Consider the following 15367-nt stretch of genomic DNA (forward strand, 5'->3'; position numbering starts at 1 on the left):
TGATTGCAGCTCCTACCTTGTGACTGAAAGGTTCTTTCTTCCTAAAAATAACTTGAAATGGATAAACTGATACAGCTTGTGGATGGCAATCAGTTTTTGGCGGACAATCACTTTTTGGCACGACACAACACCGACACTTTTGTCATGACACACCAAGACAAAAAACAAAAAAACAAAAGCATACTGGCAATGGGGAAAGGGGTCAATCGCTTATTTTTAGCGGGTAATCCCACATTTAAAAAACTTGCTTATACATGCTAATTTTGGTGGGAAAAGGGCATCAATGCTGGCAAAATCTTTTATCAATACTTGTGGAAAATCAAAAATAATTGTCTAAAAAATAACCATCAAACATCTTTACTATACTACTACTACTACTTTTGGCTGCTCCCTTTAGGGGTCGCCACACCAAACATCTTTTCCATATAACCTTCAAAGTAAGGCTATGATCAAAAACAATGAGTTGTTATCTAATACCCCAATTCAGCTCTTTCATTTGGAAAAAGGTCTTGTACAATCTGGGGATTTGTTAAAAGGGTACGAGGCAGATATGAGTGTGAGGTCCTGCTATGTTTTGTTCAACATCTTGTGTGTAAAACCTTTATGAGAAAATGCCTTTTGATGAGTCGGCATCAATTCAATTGACTAATTTTTTTGCGTTGGTCACATATCGAATTAAACTAATGTTGCATGTATTAACACTAAGTTTTAAGGACTTGCACATGGTAAGATATAGTAGGTTTTGTGTTTTATGTTACCTGGATATTGACAATGGTTCCAAACTTGCTGAAGTGTTCATTGAGTTTGGTGATGTTATTTAGCTCTCGGGGGATCCTCCGTACCTCCAGCTTGGTGTTGACATAGTGGTTTCTCTTAGGGAAGCTGGTTTTGTGTTGGTTATTAAAGCTTGGCCTAAAAAAAAGAAAAAGGAAAAAAGATGATAATTCTGATATCAGTCTGTAGAGGGATTCATTTGAGAGAAATCAATCTAAATTTGGTAGAAACAAAAGAAAGCTTCAAGGCATGTCAGTAAGTCTATTAAGTCTTACTTATCCATCCATGTTTTTTTAGCAGCTGGCCCATCCATGCTGCTAGGCCCCATGACTCTCTTTCTGCTGTCCTGCTCTGTGTTGAACCGGGTCACATTTGTGCTGGGTGTGCTGGCAGCAGTGGCAGGCTCTGTCTGGATCACTATGTTGGCAGCTGGACCACACACACACACACACACACACACACACACACACACACACACACACACACACACACACACACGCGCGTGCGCGCAAATCATAACGATTATGATTAGCAGTTGGGCAATGTATCGAATCCAGCTTTGCAGCCCGTCAACAGAGATTGCATCGATACTGAGTCGTTGCTATGAGGTCCATATATACTCTGCAGCTTAAAATGTAACAGATATGAAAGTGATTTAGCAAATAGATTGTTTTTATCAATTCCTTCATGTGCTTTTCATGTTTACATCGCTCGTAATTCTCCTCTTTTCTCTTCAGTTACCTTATTATTGTTTTCCCCACATTTAATCAGATTTGTAGAACCCAGAAAATAATTTCAGACTGTTGGACATCTAAAGCAAGTGGTTGTCAGGAAGCCTATACTCTTGTCACCTTTGCGGTGATGAAGCCCAGGCTTTGAAGCAGACTCCTTTTTTAGCATTAAAATAACTAATTCAAGTCCCTGCTGTAAATCATGTCTTAAAAGACTCATTGCTTTTCCCGATCTCAGAATTGCTTTTCATCGCTTATTACATTTATTGCATATTTTTGTCTTTTATTTCTATTTCAAAAAATGTTTTATTGAACATATCAATTCTTCATTCAATTCTGTGACTTTATTGACCTGTGAAGCAGATAATGCCATGTGTTTTGTTGTTTTTACCTCTTGAGCCCTGCCCATCCCCTGAGGTCAGTCCAATGAGGTTGGACCGCTGGGTCTGGACCCGGGGAATGAACTGGCGGTACTTGTTTCGAGTTGCTAGCGTCAAGCCTGGGGATTCTGGGTTATAGCCCTCAGGGTCATAGTTATCTAATGGAAAGAAAGAAAAGCATAAAAAGGTAATCATACAAACTAACACTTTTAGAAGAATGCATAGCAGAAAAAAATTGATTTGAGCCTCTACTTTGATTTTGTCCATTAAAGGTCCCATGAAATGAAAAATCTATTTTCATTTTTACTTATTTCATCTACATCTTATTAACATTATTTTCCAGAAAGTTACAAAAAAAAGTTTTGTTCTTGTGATTATAAAAATATTGTTTTTCTCTTCCTGAAAAAAAAAACGTTTTGTTCTTTTGTACTGCACTTAAGGGCGTACACAAAAAAAAAAGTCGAATGAGTGGGACATTAGATTGAGAATAGACAAGTGATCATCTATTACCAATCTGAAATTAACAAATAGCATATCCATGTCCACATTTGCCTACAAATGCCTGGGTGTTGTTGGCTGTTAGTCAGCTCAAATGCCCTCCCCTCACAACCCCCCCCCTCCCCCGACTGTTCCATTTCATTTGACATGATCATCAAACCATAGACATTTAGTGTGCTGGAAATGCTGTTTCATGGGACCTTTAAGCATTATCACATCAAAGTATTTCGAGTAGCTTTAAATACCCTAGTAATGGCAATGGGGGGGGGGGGGTTAAGCAAATGAAAAGAAGAAAAAAAACACAGCATGCCCTGAAGCATCTGAAAGAGATTCTGCTGGAAAAGTTCAGCTGGTAGATTAGTCATTTCCTTCATACACTAACCACAGTGAATGTGGCTTTGTACGAACTACTATCAAAAAGAAGAAATTACAAGCCGATATCAAATCAGCTCAAGACCATGGTGAAAATCCCTTAGACTCAACTACACTGAAGGCTGTGGAGAAAAACATGCTATTAAAAAGGAAAATGCATTGAATTACAGATGTTATTGTGGTCTGATTAAAGTGGAAACATAAACTAAAACCTTAGTTCTCAATTAAGATGAAAATCAAATGAAAACTATTCTCACTCATTTGATGTACTTCCATCATGTATTGTCTGAATTTATGAAGCTGGTCATGGTAAAAATACTCAACGTAACTGCAGTCAGCAGATGGGTTGTACTGTCTCAACCTTGCTACCCTCTGGTAAACAGTTGTTTCTACAGCTTGAAGATATTAAATCAAGCAGCACTGAGCACTACAATGGTGCAGGCACAAAATGAAAAAAAAAAAACAACACACACACACATACATACATACATATATATATATATGTGTGTGTGTGTGTGTGTGTGTGTGTTACATGCATGTCAAAAAGACATGCATGTTAGGGTTTATACTCCTGTCTGTGCCCCTGACCTAGGCATGGCAAGACGAATTGGAGTTGGTCCCCGGGCGCTGCACGGCAGCTGCCCACTGCTCCTAGCTACACAGCTAGGATGGGTTAAATGCAGAGGAAGAATTTCCCCACAGGGATCAATAGAGTAAAAAAATAAAAAAATAAAAAATACATACTATATATCGCTCTCTCTCTATATATATTTAAACAGCGTAAAAGAGGGATTCAGGTATAAGCATCGACAAAAGGCAAAAATCGGCAACATATATGCAAAAAGCATACTTTAAGTAAACAAAAATAAAAACTCTGAAGTCAAGCAAATAAAGGGAAATCATGTGGAAGAGCCATTTTTTTTTTCAATAATTGCCTCCAAAGACAAGCGTACCAATCTGAATAGGAAAAGCATCACTGCTTACATTCAGACTGGATATACTGGGGGCGAAGAGACACAGTTGAAGATGAGGAGGAAGGAGGAGGAGGAGGAGGAGGAGGACGAGGAGGAGGAGGAGGAGGAGGAAGAGTAGGCAGCAGCCCCACACCAGGAGGTCCAATAGGAGAGGAGGACGAGTTTGCTGATTGGTTGTTGGGGGTGTCTATCCCACTGGTTGCGATTAGTGGGGATCCTGAGGGAGACACAAGCCCAAGCTAATAGCTATGGTACATCACAGAGTTTATATTTAGACCTAGCTAGACTCCAAAGCAAAGTGAAAGCAAACCAGCGTCAATTATGCCTGTTCGCACTGATCCACTGGAATACGGATAGGATGAGAAAATTTGGATCCCATGTCAGGATATGAAACCTCATCTGTATTCATTCGGATTATATTCTGCTATGGCAGCTTAATTTGCCAAGGGATATCGCTAAAGTTTTACCTGTACTGTACATTTGCGAGTAGTTGATTGTGTGAATGTATGATTACAATTGCAAATTGTGCCCTTTCAAAAACTGGTTCTTCAGTAGGGATAGTTACAGATTATCAATACTTTTAAAGGTAACGGTGCCAAGGTGGGAGGTACCGAGTGGACCGATAAGGGTTGTATTATAGTACTAACAACTGTGCTTTGTATTGGTGCCACATGTCACATACACAGGTAATTCTTCACAGTGGGTGGTACAGTCACACAAGAGAGGTTATGCATTCTACTAGAGAGGTCTGTGTTGATTTTTCTACAGAAAAATTGTTAAAAGCCCGAGTTAACCAATAAGTAAAATATTTCAAAGCTGATAATTATTGTACAGTTCACAGTATATTATTCAGTATGCATGTTTTTGCTGAGTTATTATCAATAGTAAAAACATTCAATTTATCAAATATGATGTTGTTGATATGTGGCAATTACAGGCAATAATAAACATTTTTTACACTGTGGTGGGACGGGATAAGAACCATCTGCCCTGTAGTTTGCCTAGGTAATGTGTCCACACCCCAAATGAAGACATAACTGAAGCTGGGAGAGAATGAGAGCTATGGACAACACGTCACTGCCATTCTGTCACAGCTAAAGATACAAGATGTCAAGTTTTATTTTAGGATGTTTCAATCCTTGATGTTTACAATATTTTGACTTTTTAAATAACCGAGCTGTTGATCCCATGCCTTCCATGTTGTATGTCTTTGTGCTGGAGAGCCCTGGCTTTGATGCAGCCTTGCCACATTCACCATGACAAAAAAAAACAAAAACGGGTACCGTTAAGCGGGATTGTAAAGAACTGGTGTTGATAGGATGTAGCAGAATAAGAATGGAAATCAATAAATTCATAATGATAGCCAACCCTATTCTTGAGTTGCTACTGTGGAGCAAATGTACAACTTTTAGAAGAAAATTTCTTTTACCGAAGGAAATATAAGCAGCTTTTTTCAAATGAGTGTGATTATTTAACACTGTATAAATTGACTCCACATATGAATTAAAGGAATCTTCTGGGAGGGTACACATCTTCCCTTTGTTCAATTTTTCTTTCCTATGCTGAATGAACCAGTGAACAATACAAAACAATGTAATAGACGCTGCAAGGCACCCTGGTGGTATGTAAATATGTAACTGAAAGGCAGCAGGTCATGAAAACAAACATGCCAGACCACCACACCACAATTTCAAGCCAGCAACTGCAGGGGGGGCACTTTCTTCAAAAACAAGTGCTGCCCCTATACTGAGCATTGTATAGTCTACAATGTAATCAGTCTATGTTATGAACATTTTTAGATGTAAAGCACCTCATGAACCTGGCCATTCACAAACTGACATTTTATCTCATGTTTAGATTTGGGTGGGGTTTGCTACTTCCAAAAGTGGCCAGAACACCACTGACAGAGACAAAAGTAAGACATGCTCTATCACCTTTACTGTGGCTTAACTACTACTTTCGGCTGCCACCTGCATGTCCTCTCTAACCACACCCATAAACCTCCTCTTTGGCCTTCCTTGTTTCCTCTTCCCTGGCAGCTCCATAGTCAGCATCCTTCTCCCTATATATATATATATATATATATATATATATATATATATATATATATATATATATACATACACACACACACACACACACACACACACACACATTTTTTTCTTTTACTACTTTATTGATCCCCGCGAGGAAATTCTTTCTCTGCATTTAACCCATCGTAGCTGTGTAGCTTGGAGCAGTGGGCAGCTGCTGTACAGCACCCAGGGAAATATATATGTATACGTGTGTGTGTATGTATGTATGTATGTATGTATGTATGTATGTATGTATGTATGTATGTATGTATGTATGTATGTATGTATGTATACATACACACACACACACACGTATACATATATATATGTGTGTATGTATATATATATGTATATGTATGTAAACACACACACACACACATATATATACGTATATATATATATATATACGTGTTTATATATATGTGTGTGTATATATATATAACTTTGGTAAAAGAAACACTCAATGATAGGGAAAGTGCTCAACAAATAAGGAGCAATATAATCCAGTGAGTCAAGTAAATTCTTTATGTGACAGTACAATGAGACAGTGGATGATGCTTATGGCATGAAACAGGCTTGTACTGTCTCATATAGAATTTACTTGACTCATTGGATTATATATACTATATATATATAATTTTTTTTCTTCCTGTATCTGTACTGATATTCCACTCCTCATTAGTTGAGCACTTATAACAACACCATTGATGGTTTCGGAAAAACACGCTATATATACACACACACACACACACACACACACACACACACACACACACACACACACACACACACACACACACACACACACACACACACACACACCCAGGATCTCCTCTCCACCCATGTCCAAACCATCTCAATCTTGCCTCTCTTGCTTTGTCTCCAAACCATCCAACCTGAGCTGTCCCTCTAATACAACTGCTCCTAATCCTGTCCTCCTTTGTCATTCCCAATGAAAATCTTAGCATCTTCAACTCTGCCACCTCCAGCTCCGCCTCCTGTCTTTTCGTCAGTGCCACTGTCTCCAAACCATATAACCTAGCTGGTCTCACAACCATTTTGTAAACCTTCCCTTTAACTCTTGCTGGTACCCTTCTGTCGCAAATCACTCCTGTCACTCTTCTTCACCCACTCCACCCTGCCTGCACTCTCTTCTTCACCTCTCTTTTGCGCTGCCCGTTAACTTTGTACAGTTGATCCCAAGTATTTAAACTCAATACGCTTTCGTCACCTCTACTCCTTGCATCCTCACCATTCCGCTGTCCTCCCTCTCATTCACACATATGTATTATGTCTTGCTCCTACTGACTTTCATTCCTCTTCTCTCCATTGCATACCTCTGCCTCTCCAGGCTCTCCTCCCCCTGCAACCTACTCTCGCTACAGATCACAATGTCATCTGCAAACATCATAGTCCACGGAGACTCCTGCCTGACCTCGTCCATCAACCTGTCCATCACCATTGCAAACAAGAAAGGGCTCAGAGCCTATCCTAGATTTAATCCCACCTCCACCTTGAACCCATCTGTCTTTCCAACCGCACACCTCACCACTGTCACACTTCCCTCATACATATCCTGTACAACTCCTACATACTTCTCTGCAACTCCCAACTTCCTCATACAATACCACACCTCCTCTCTCAGCACCCTGTCATATGCTTTCTCTAAATCCACAAAGACGCAATGTAACTCCTTCTGGCCTACTCTATACTTCTCAATCAACATTCTCAAAGCAAACTTCACATCTGTAGTGCTCTTTCCTGGCATGAAACCATACTGCTGCTCGTTAATCGTCACCTCTCCTCTTAACCTAGCTTCTATTACTCTGTCCCATATCTTCATGGTGTGGCTGATCAACTTTATACCTCTCTAGTTGCTACAGTTCTGCACATCGCCCCTATTCTTGAAAATCGGTACCAGTATACTTCTTCTCCACTCCTCAGGCATCCTCTCACTTTCTAAGATTGTGTTAAACAATCTAGTTAAAAACTCTACTGCAATCTCTCCTAAACATCTCCATGCCTCCACAGGTATGTCATCATGACCAACTGCCTTTCCACTCTTCATCCTCTTCATAGCTGCCCTCACTTCCTCCTTGCTAATCGACCGCACTTCTTGATTCACTATCCCCATATCATCCAACCTTCTCTCCCTCTCATTTTCTTCATTCACCTGCCTCTCAAAGTACTCCTTCCACCTTCTCAACACACTCTCCTCCCTTGTCAGCACTTTTTCATCTCTATCATTGATCGCCCTTACCTGCTGCACATCCTTCCCAGCTTGGTCCCTCTGTCTAGCCAATCAGTACAAGTCCTTTTCTCCTTCCTCAGTGTCTAACCTCTCATACAACTCATCATACACCTTTTAATTTGCCTTTGCCACCTCTCTCTTTGCTTTATGCTGCATCTCCTTGCACTCCTGTCTACTTTCTTCATCTCTCTGCCTATCCCACTTCTTCTTTGCCAACATCTTCCTCTGTATACTTTGCTGTACTTCTTCGTTCCACCACTAAGTCTCCTTGTCTTCCTTCCTCTGTCCTGATCACACACCAAGTACCTTCCAAGCTGTCCCCTTCACTATTTCTGCAGTGTTTGCCCAGCCATCTGATAACTGTTCACTACCAACCAGTGCCTGTATAAATGCCTCCCTGAACTCCACACAACAGTCTTCCTTCTTCAACTTTGACCATTTGATCCTTGGCTCTGCCTTCACTCACTTCCTCCTCTTGGTCTCCAAAGTCATCCTACATACCACCAGCCGATGCTGCCTAGCTACGTTCTCCAATCACCTTCTTGGAGTCCCCAATCCCTTTCAGGTCACGCGTTCTACATAACATATAGTCCACCTGTGTGCACTTTCCTCCACTCTTATATGTCACCTGTGTTCCTCCCTCTTTTTGAAATAAGTATTCACCACAGCCATTTCCATCCTTTTTGCAAAATCCACCGCCATCTGTCCTTCCACATTTCTCTCCATGACACCATATCTGCCCATCACCTCCTCATCACCTCTGTTTCCTTCACCAACATGCCCATTGAAGTCCACTCCAATCACCACTCTCTCCCCCTTGGGTATAACACTCTCCACCACTTCATCCAACTCACTCCAGAATTCTTCTTTCTCTTCCATCTCATACCCAACTTGCGGGGCATATGCACTGACAATATTCATCAATACGCCTTCGATTTCCAGCTTCATACTCTTCACTCTGTCTGACACTCTCTTCACCTCCAGCACACTCTTGACATACTCTTCCTTCAGAATTACCCCTACCCCATTTCTCCTCCCATTCGCACCATGGTAGAAGAGTTTGAACCCACCTCCGATGCTCCCGGCTTTACTCCCCTTCCACCTGGTCTCTTGCACACACAGTATACCTAACTTTCTTCTTTCCATCATATCAGCCAGCTCTCTCCCTTTAATAGTCATAGTACCAAAATTCAAGGTTCCGACTCTCACTTCCAGACTCCTACCCTTCCCCTTCTCCTGCTGCCTCTGGAAATGCCTTCCCCATCTCCTTCTCTTTCACCCAACAGTAGCATAGTTTCCACCGGCACCCTGCTGGCCAATAGTACCGGTGGCGGTCGTTGCTAACCCAGGCCTCGATCGATCTGGTATGGAAATCTGACTTACGATCCGCATATTTGATTCGGCAAAGATTTTACGCTGGATGCTGTTACTGACGCAACCCTCTCCATTTATCTGGGCTTGGGACTGGCACTAAGAATGCACTGGTTTGTGCATCCTCAGTGGCTCAACAAATCTATTTTTTGATAAAAGTTTAAGTGTTTCCAATGTGTCCGTTTACTCTTCTGGGTTGTTTTTAGGTAAAAACAAAAAAATAAAGATTCAGATGATCATGAACTTTAGCTTTGTTGAAGTGGTGCAAAAGTATCTATTTTACACTGTCAATGTAAAGCGTCTAGTCAGGCTATGATGCAAATAACACGCAATGCTAGCTACTTATTTGAAAATGCGCTGTGAGTACTAGACCTGTTTACAATGACATATTAAAGGCAATGATTCCGTATCACCTCTCACAATAAAGTCACACCACAGTTTAGCTTTCCATCTATGAGACTATGTGTCCCATTTGAATACGTATAAAAGTAACGTGTACTTGATAATGTTAGATAAAACTGAACAATTTCCACAAGAAAATGTAACAAAGACAATGCTCATTCAGTGGCACTCTTACAGTATATTGCCTTACTGCACTGTACTTTACTGTGGTGGTCATAATTTATTCCACACAGCTCAAACACAAAACATTTTGGAGTGTTATGGCGGCTGTCCAGAGTACAATTAGCCCTGTCTCTTAGTATTGTGTCATTTTGTAGTGTTAAAAACAAAGTTGCCATTATTATTCTATAACTGTGTCAGCTAAAAGAATTGTGGGACATTTATCTTTTTATCATATTTGACAAGTGGTAAAGTTTTGGATAGGTATAGTATTGGTGCACTGGGGTAGTGTATTTTAGTCCCTCCCCATGGGGAGGGACTAAAATCTTTACTGTTCTAGGTATCATCCTTGAATACTGGGTTAAGAGGTTTCTGTCTTGGGGTCCGCGGTGGTGTAACGGTCTAAGTATCAGCTTTGTGTCGATGCAGTTGCCCACTGGGGACCGGGGTTCGCGCCTCGGTCTCGTCAGATCTGACTATGGCTGGACTCGATGAAGCAGCAATAATTGGCAACGCTGTCTTCGGGAGGGGGGCGGAGTCGGCTTGTGTCCGTCACATGAATTGTCTCTGTCTGTGTCGGAAAAAGCAGTGGTTCGGCCTGGGGTCGCCTTGTCACGGAAGTGGCGAGGCGTCTCTTTCGAGACTGCCGGCCGGAGAGATGCAGTTGGCGAACGCATGCAGTACGAGGGTGGGAGTTTGAACTAAAAAGTAGGGAGGTGATTGGCCACTAAATTGGGAGAAAAAGGGAAAAATCAGAAATAAATTTAAAAGAGGTTTCTGTCTTGTTAGGTTTGGGCACTATCCATGTACCTGTCTGTGGGTATTTTTTCACAACTGGAATAAGGAACTTTGTCGGCGATACACACCAAAAAACATGGATTCACTTCCAGATTGCCATTTGTGCCCGAGCATGTAGTAATCAGTAAAAGGTATCTAGAGTGTTGGATTGGGTGAATTGTGTACCCAAAGTTACTTGCAAATTGTGGAAATTTCCTTGGAGTTTTCTACATCACAATGCTTATCACAGCTAGCAATTCTTTGATTCTCGATTGCAGGTGAGAAATAATTTAGGTGGGCCATTACATAGATATAAAGCAAAAAATATCCTGATGTAGATTTAAGGAATCATCTTTAAGACCTTCAAATGATCACTGAAAGCGTTTACAATATTTCAAATTGATGTGATTAATATGATTGTGAATACCTTCATCTTCAAGATGCTGACAATAAAATAAGATGAAATTCTCTTCTCTGGACAGCATGACATGTAACATCTTAAACCTTGATTGTATAGTTATACATTACAATAGAATAATTTTGTGGATATTTCAGTCTTGAAGGTCGAAACGAATCAAGAAAAGCACAAAGAATTGAGCAATCCAGTGACTTCTGTGTCCCTCTAACAAATCCAATTAAATATAATAGGGTATTTTACAAAGATACCAAACTCATTCTTAAAAGGTGGTCAGTAAGCCTTAAAATTATTTAAAACAGTTAAGATAGTTCCTGGGCTACAAGTTGCACCAGAGTACAAGTCGTACTCAGCAAAAAAGCACGTTGCTACGAGGAAAAAAAACATATATAAGTTGCTCTGGTGTATAAGTCGCATTTATATGGTGGTACAGTATTTTCAATTAGTCACAAGATTAAATAGTGACATCTAGTGGCCTTAGTTGAAATGCAGTGTATTCATCCGGACTTGTGCCCATGCCTGTCGCATGTATTCCCTTGTCAATAATAAAATGTGGAAATTAATGTTTTCATTTTCAGTGAAAAGGAAAACCTGCAACAAAAGTTCATTTTAATGTACCAAAGAATTACATGTTTTTAAAAGAATAATCTGCACCTCTGTTTATTTTGTCCAAGATATGTAACTTTGTTTCATAATAAATCCAGGCAAAAGAGTTGAAGCATTGTTCACAATGCAGATAGCATACAGTCTTGTATTTTGGCGTTTGTCATGGTGGATGGTTTATAACACAGTAACTACAACATGTAATGTTTCCATTCCTGCATTTGATTTCTCTAAAGATCGCTTTACATTTTACACAGTTGAAAGTTCCAGTGATGACAAAAATAATTCATCATGGGGCAAGACTACATTTATTTTCATAGTGTGCTTTTTTATGAACAAAATAACCAGTGAAACCAACTACTTGGCAAGCGGGGTGTCATAGAAGGCGGTGGAAAGTCTTAACGGTAGCTTAGGTATGATGACAAAACAGATTAAAGGAACGGAGCCGGGCAAAATTTTTAAACCCCCCCCCCCCCCCCAGTCAACTAATTAATTACATCTCATCATTCCTGCCCACTAACAGGAAATTTCTATGGGAAATACTGCAAATATTACAGCACTTTTCTTGAAGAAACTGAGGGCTAGTTAAAAGAGGTATGGAAGATGTGGCCCATGGGACAAGATGTTTAGATATGATGGGCCAGAAAAGCTAGAGAAAGGTTCTGTACCTGACCAACAGCTCGACCACTGACAATTTTCATAATTTTACCAACCAAATATAAGTTTTAGAAATTAATGGGATCAGTTAAAAATAAATTATTATTGACCAAAACAACTGGTAAAGACCATAAAGTTAATGACAGCTAAACAACACCTGTGTTGGGTTAATTGTTTTTGTAAGTTTCAAACTCTGCTTGGTAAAATGCGAGGCATCATAATGTTTGCAGGCTTTAAAGAGTAACATGGAGTTCATGTAGCCAGAGAGCTTACGTTAATGGCTATAAATCACCTTTAATGCAACAGCATAAAGTCAACACTCACCAGTCAAAGGGAATACGCCAGGAGGCGGTGGCTGGCTGTAGGGAGGCATAGAAGGCATCCTGAGGGAGGGAGGAGGCTCTGTGATGGGAGGCATAGGCAGCCGGGCGGGAGGCATGACAGGTGGGGGAGGGAAGGGAATCATGCCAGGCAGGGTCACGTCATCAACGATGAGAGGGTCGTTGCCGTGGTCAAACGGACAGAGGTCGCCACGGACACAGAATCCTTTCTCTGTGTCAATAAAGGTGCATGGGGGGGGGTATGACAGAGAGACTGTTCAAAACAAAACTACAACAACAAAAACAACAACAACATCATCATCAACAAAGTAATCCTACTATTTAATTAGCCACCTGCAGATTATAAAAAAAGACCCTTTAAACTGTCAAGCTACATCTTGTTTCACCACATTCTTAGTATCGAATTCAACAAGAGAAAACAATGAAAAACTTGCCAACACGAGAGAAGGAGGGCGAGAGAGAGAATGAGCAAAATAGAAAGAGCGATCATCAAGACAAAGACAAGCATTGATAATCCAAGTAAAAACCAACAAAGCCTTAGATAACTGACATTATCTAACAGCTTCATTAAGACTAGGTTGTGTTGATGTGCTCGCTGTGTGCCAGTGGGGAAATGGGAACAGCATAAACCTTTTCATGCCCCTTTGGGGATGGTGTTTTAAACCTGCCTGCCTGTCCTTCTTTCAGTCTCTTTCCCTCTTAGGGGACAAGAGTCATTAGCAATGAGCTAAACAAAGTGTTCAATGGCTGTTGTAAGAACATGACATAAGAAGTTAACATTTGATACATTGGCTTATGCTGGTTTGAGTTAATCACATTGTGGAAAGTACTCCTTAAGCCAAAATGTTTATCTAAATAAGCAAACAAATACCTTTACCCATTTGATATATCTTGTATGATTTAAATGTATATTATACTTCCATGTATTTTTGTATCTGTTCAAAAATGCATTGCATTTTTATGTACAAAAGGTTTTATAAAGATCAGTTCATCTGGACACAACATTTGAGAGAAACGTTTCATCACCCATCTAAGTGACCTCTTCAGTGTCAACTGACTGTAGGTATCCCCACCCTTATAAACAATACAGTGGCATAACAACTGAAAACAACGATCGGTTTCATATGCAAATTGCCGTGACCATTAACTAAAGTTACAATGGCAATGTACTATTTAGAGAGGATTGGGGAATGGCTGCAATCACATTATTGTAAGATGGCGACAGATGTACTCTTAGCCGCCCCCCCTCGGTTCAGGGACGGTAATTCATTTTTCACATAGATGGCCTCTTTGACTCCCCATTCAAACCAGCATTCCTCCCTATCAAGGATGTGAACATCCTCATCCTTGAGTGGCAATTTGCATATGAAGCCGATTGTTGTTTTCAGTCGTCATGCCACTGTATTGCTTAGGATAACCACACTTAACCATTGCCTGTTTAATGTGAGATTTCTCCCCTTCCCTGACTGCTGTGTCAGTGGGGATGTTGTCCGCTCGTTGGTACAGCATCCTGATGACTCCTAGTTTGTGCTCCAGCAGATGATGAGTCAAACCTTAAGTACTGATCAGTATGTATTGGTTTAAGGTAAAAATCAACAACAACTATAATAATAATAATAATAAGGTCCGTAGAAGTTCAACCCCGCCGCCACGTGGCATGGACCGGGCAACTCAAGAATGGAAAGCCAGCAATACAAGCGGCCAAAGGGGCTCTGACAATTAAACAAAATGATGCAATTACAACTAACTAAATCACCCTACTGCATCGGTTGTCGCGCGGGTCAACAAGGACCACGATCCCCAGTGAGGAACCAGGCTGGGATCGAAAAGTCTGCTACTGGAACATACTCTACCTACCAAGTACTCGAGGAACACCACACTGAGGACTCTCCTCACAGTGGCCTTCTATGTACAACAACTAAAAACCCAACAGAAAGAACAAGACAGAAATGGTCTAGGGAACAGTATAAAGATGTCATGGAAGCATTCTGCACTGCTTCACTAAAACCAACAGTAACGTCAACGTCCAAAGCTGCCTACAACATCTGACGAGAAAAACAACCCACGGACAGACTGTATCTGGATGCCAACAAACTCTCCAATGATAGGCGTGACATCATTAAAAACCAAAGACTAACAGACCTGGAACTCAAGAACATATGAAAAAAGATGAGAGAGAGCATCCCCAACACGAACATCAAGGAGCTAAACATCAACAAACCAGACGAGACAGCAGCAACTGTCTGTTGCAGTATGCGGATCTTGTCAATCCGCATACTGATTTGGCAAAATGTTACGTCGGATGCCCTTCCTAACACAACCACTAACCCTATGGATGGGGTCACAGGTAAAGCACTGGATGCCATTCCAGTATTCATGGATTTGCATCCATGCCTGTCACCTAAAAGAGCAGCGGTTATTAAACGTGGTAGCATGTACAACATATTTGGTGTCATATACAACATCATTAATCCCAGATGACGACGTCAGGTGGTAACGCGTTGCTAAAAGAGCAGCGGTCATTAAACATGGTATCATGTACAACATATTTTGATGTCATATAGGTACAACATCATTAATCCCAGAC

At 40.7% G+C, this 15367-nt stretch overlaps 1 protein-coding gene across 1 annotated transcript in view; it reads right to left on the minus strand.

Annotated features, from left to right (window-relative positions):
* rbm27 (RNA binding motif protein 27) overlaps window positions 1–15367 on the minus strand; it is a 71419-nt gene that overhangs the window by 36929 nt on the left and 19123 nt on the right. The window contains exons 7-11 of the mRNA XM_056284981.1: window positions 12764–12991; window positions 3740–3946; window positions 1897–2043; window positions 1050–1203; window positions 759–912 (exon numbers count right to left, since the gene is read on the minus strand). Of these exons, the coding sequence (XP_056140956.1) occupies window positions 759–912; window positions 1050–1203; window positions 1897–2043; window positions 3740–3946; window positions 12764–12991 (890 nt within the window). The remainder of the gene's footprint in view (window positions 1–758; window positions 913–1049; window positions 1204–1896; window positions 2044–3739; window positions 3947–12763; window positions 12992–15367) is intronic.

This window comes from Lampris incognitus, chromosome 8 (genome assembly GCF_029633865.1).
Source record: "Lampris incognitus isolate fLamInc1 chromosome 8, fLamInc1.hap2, whole genome shotgun sequence".
Classification (NCBI taxonomy): Eukaryota; Metazoa; Chordata; class Actinopteri; order Lampriformes; family Lampridae; genus Lampris; species Lampris incognitus.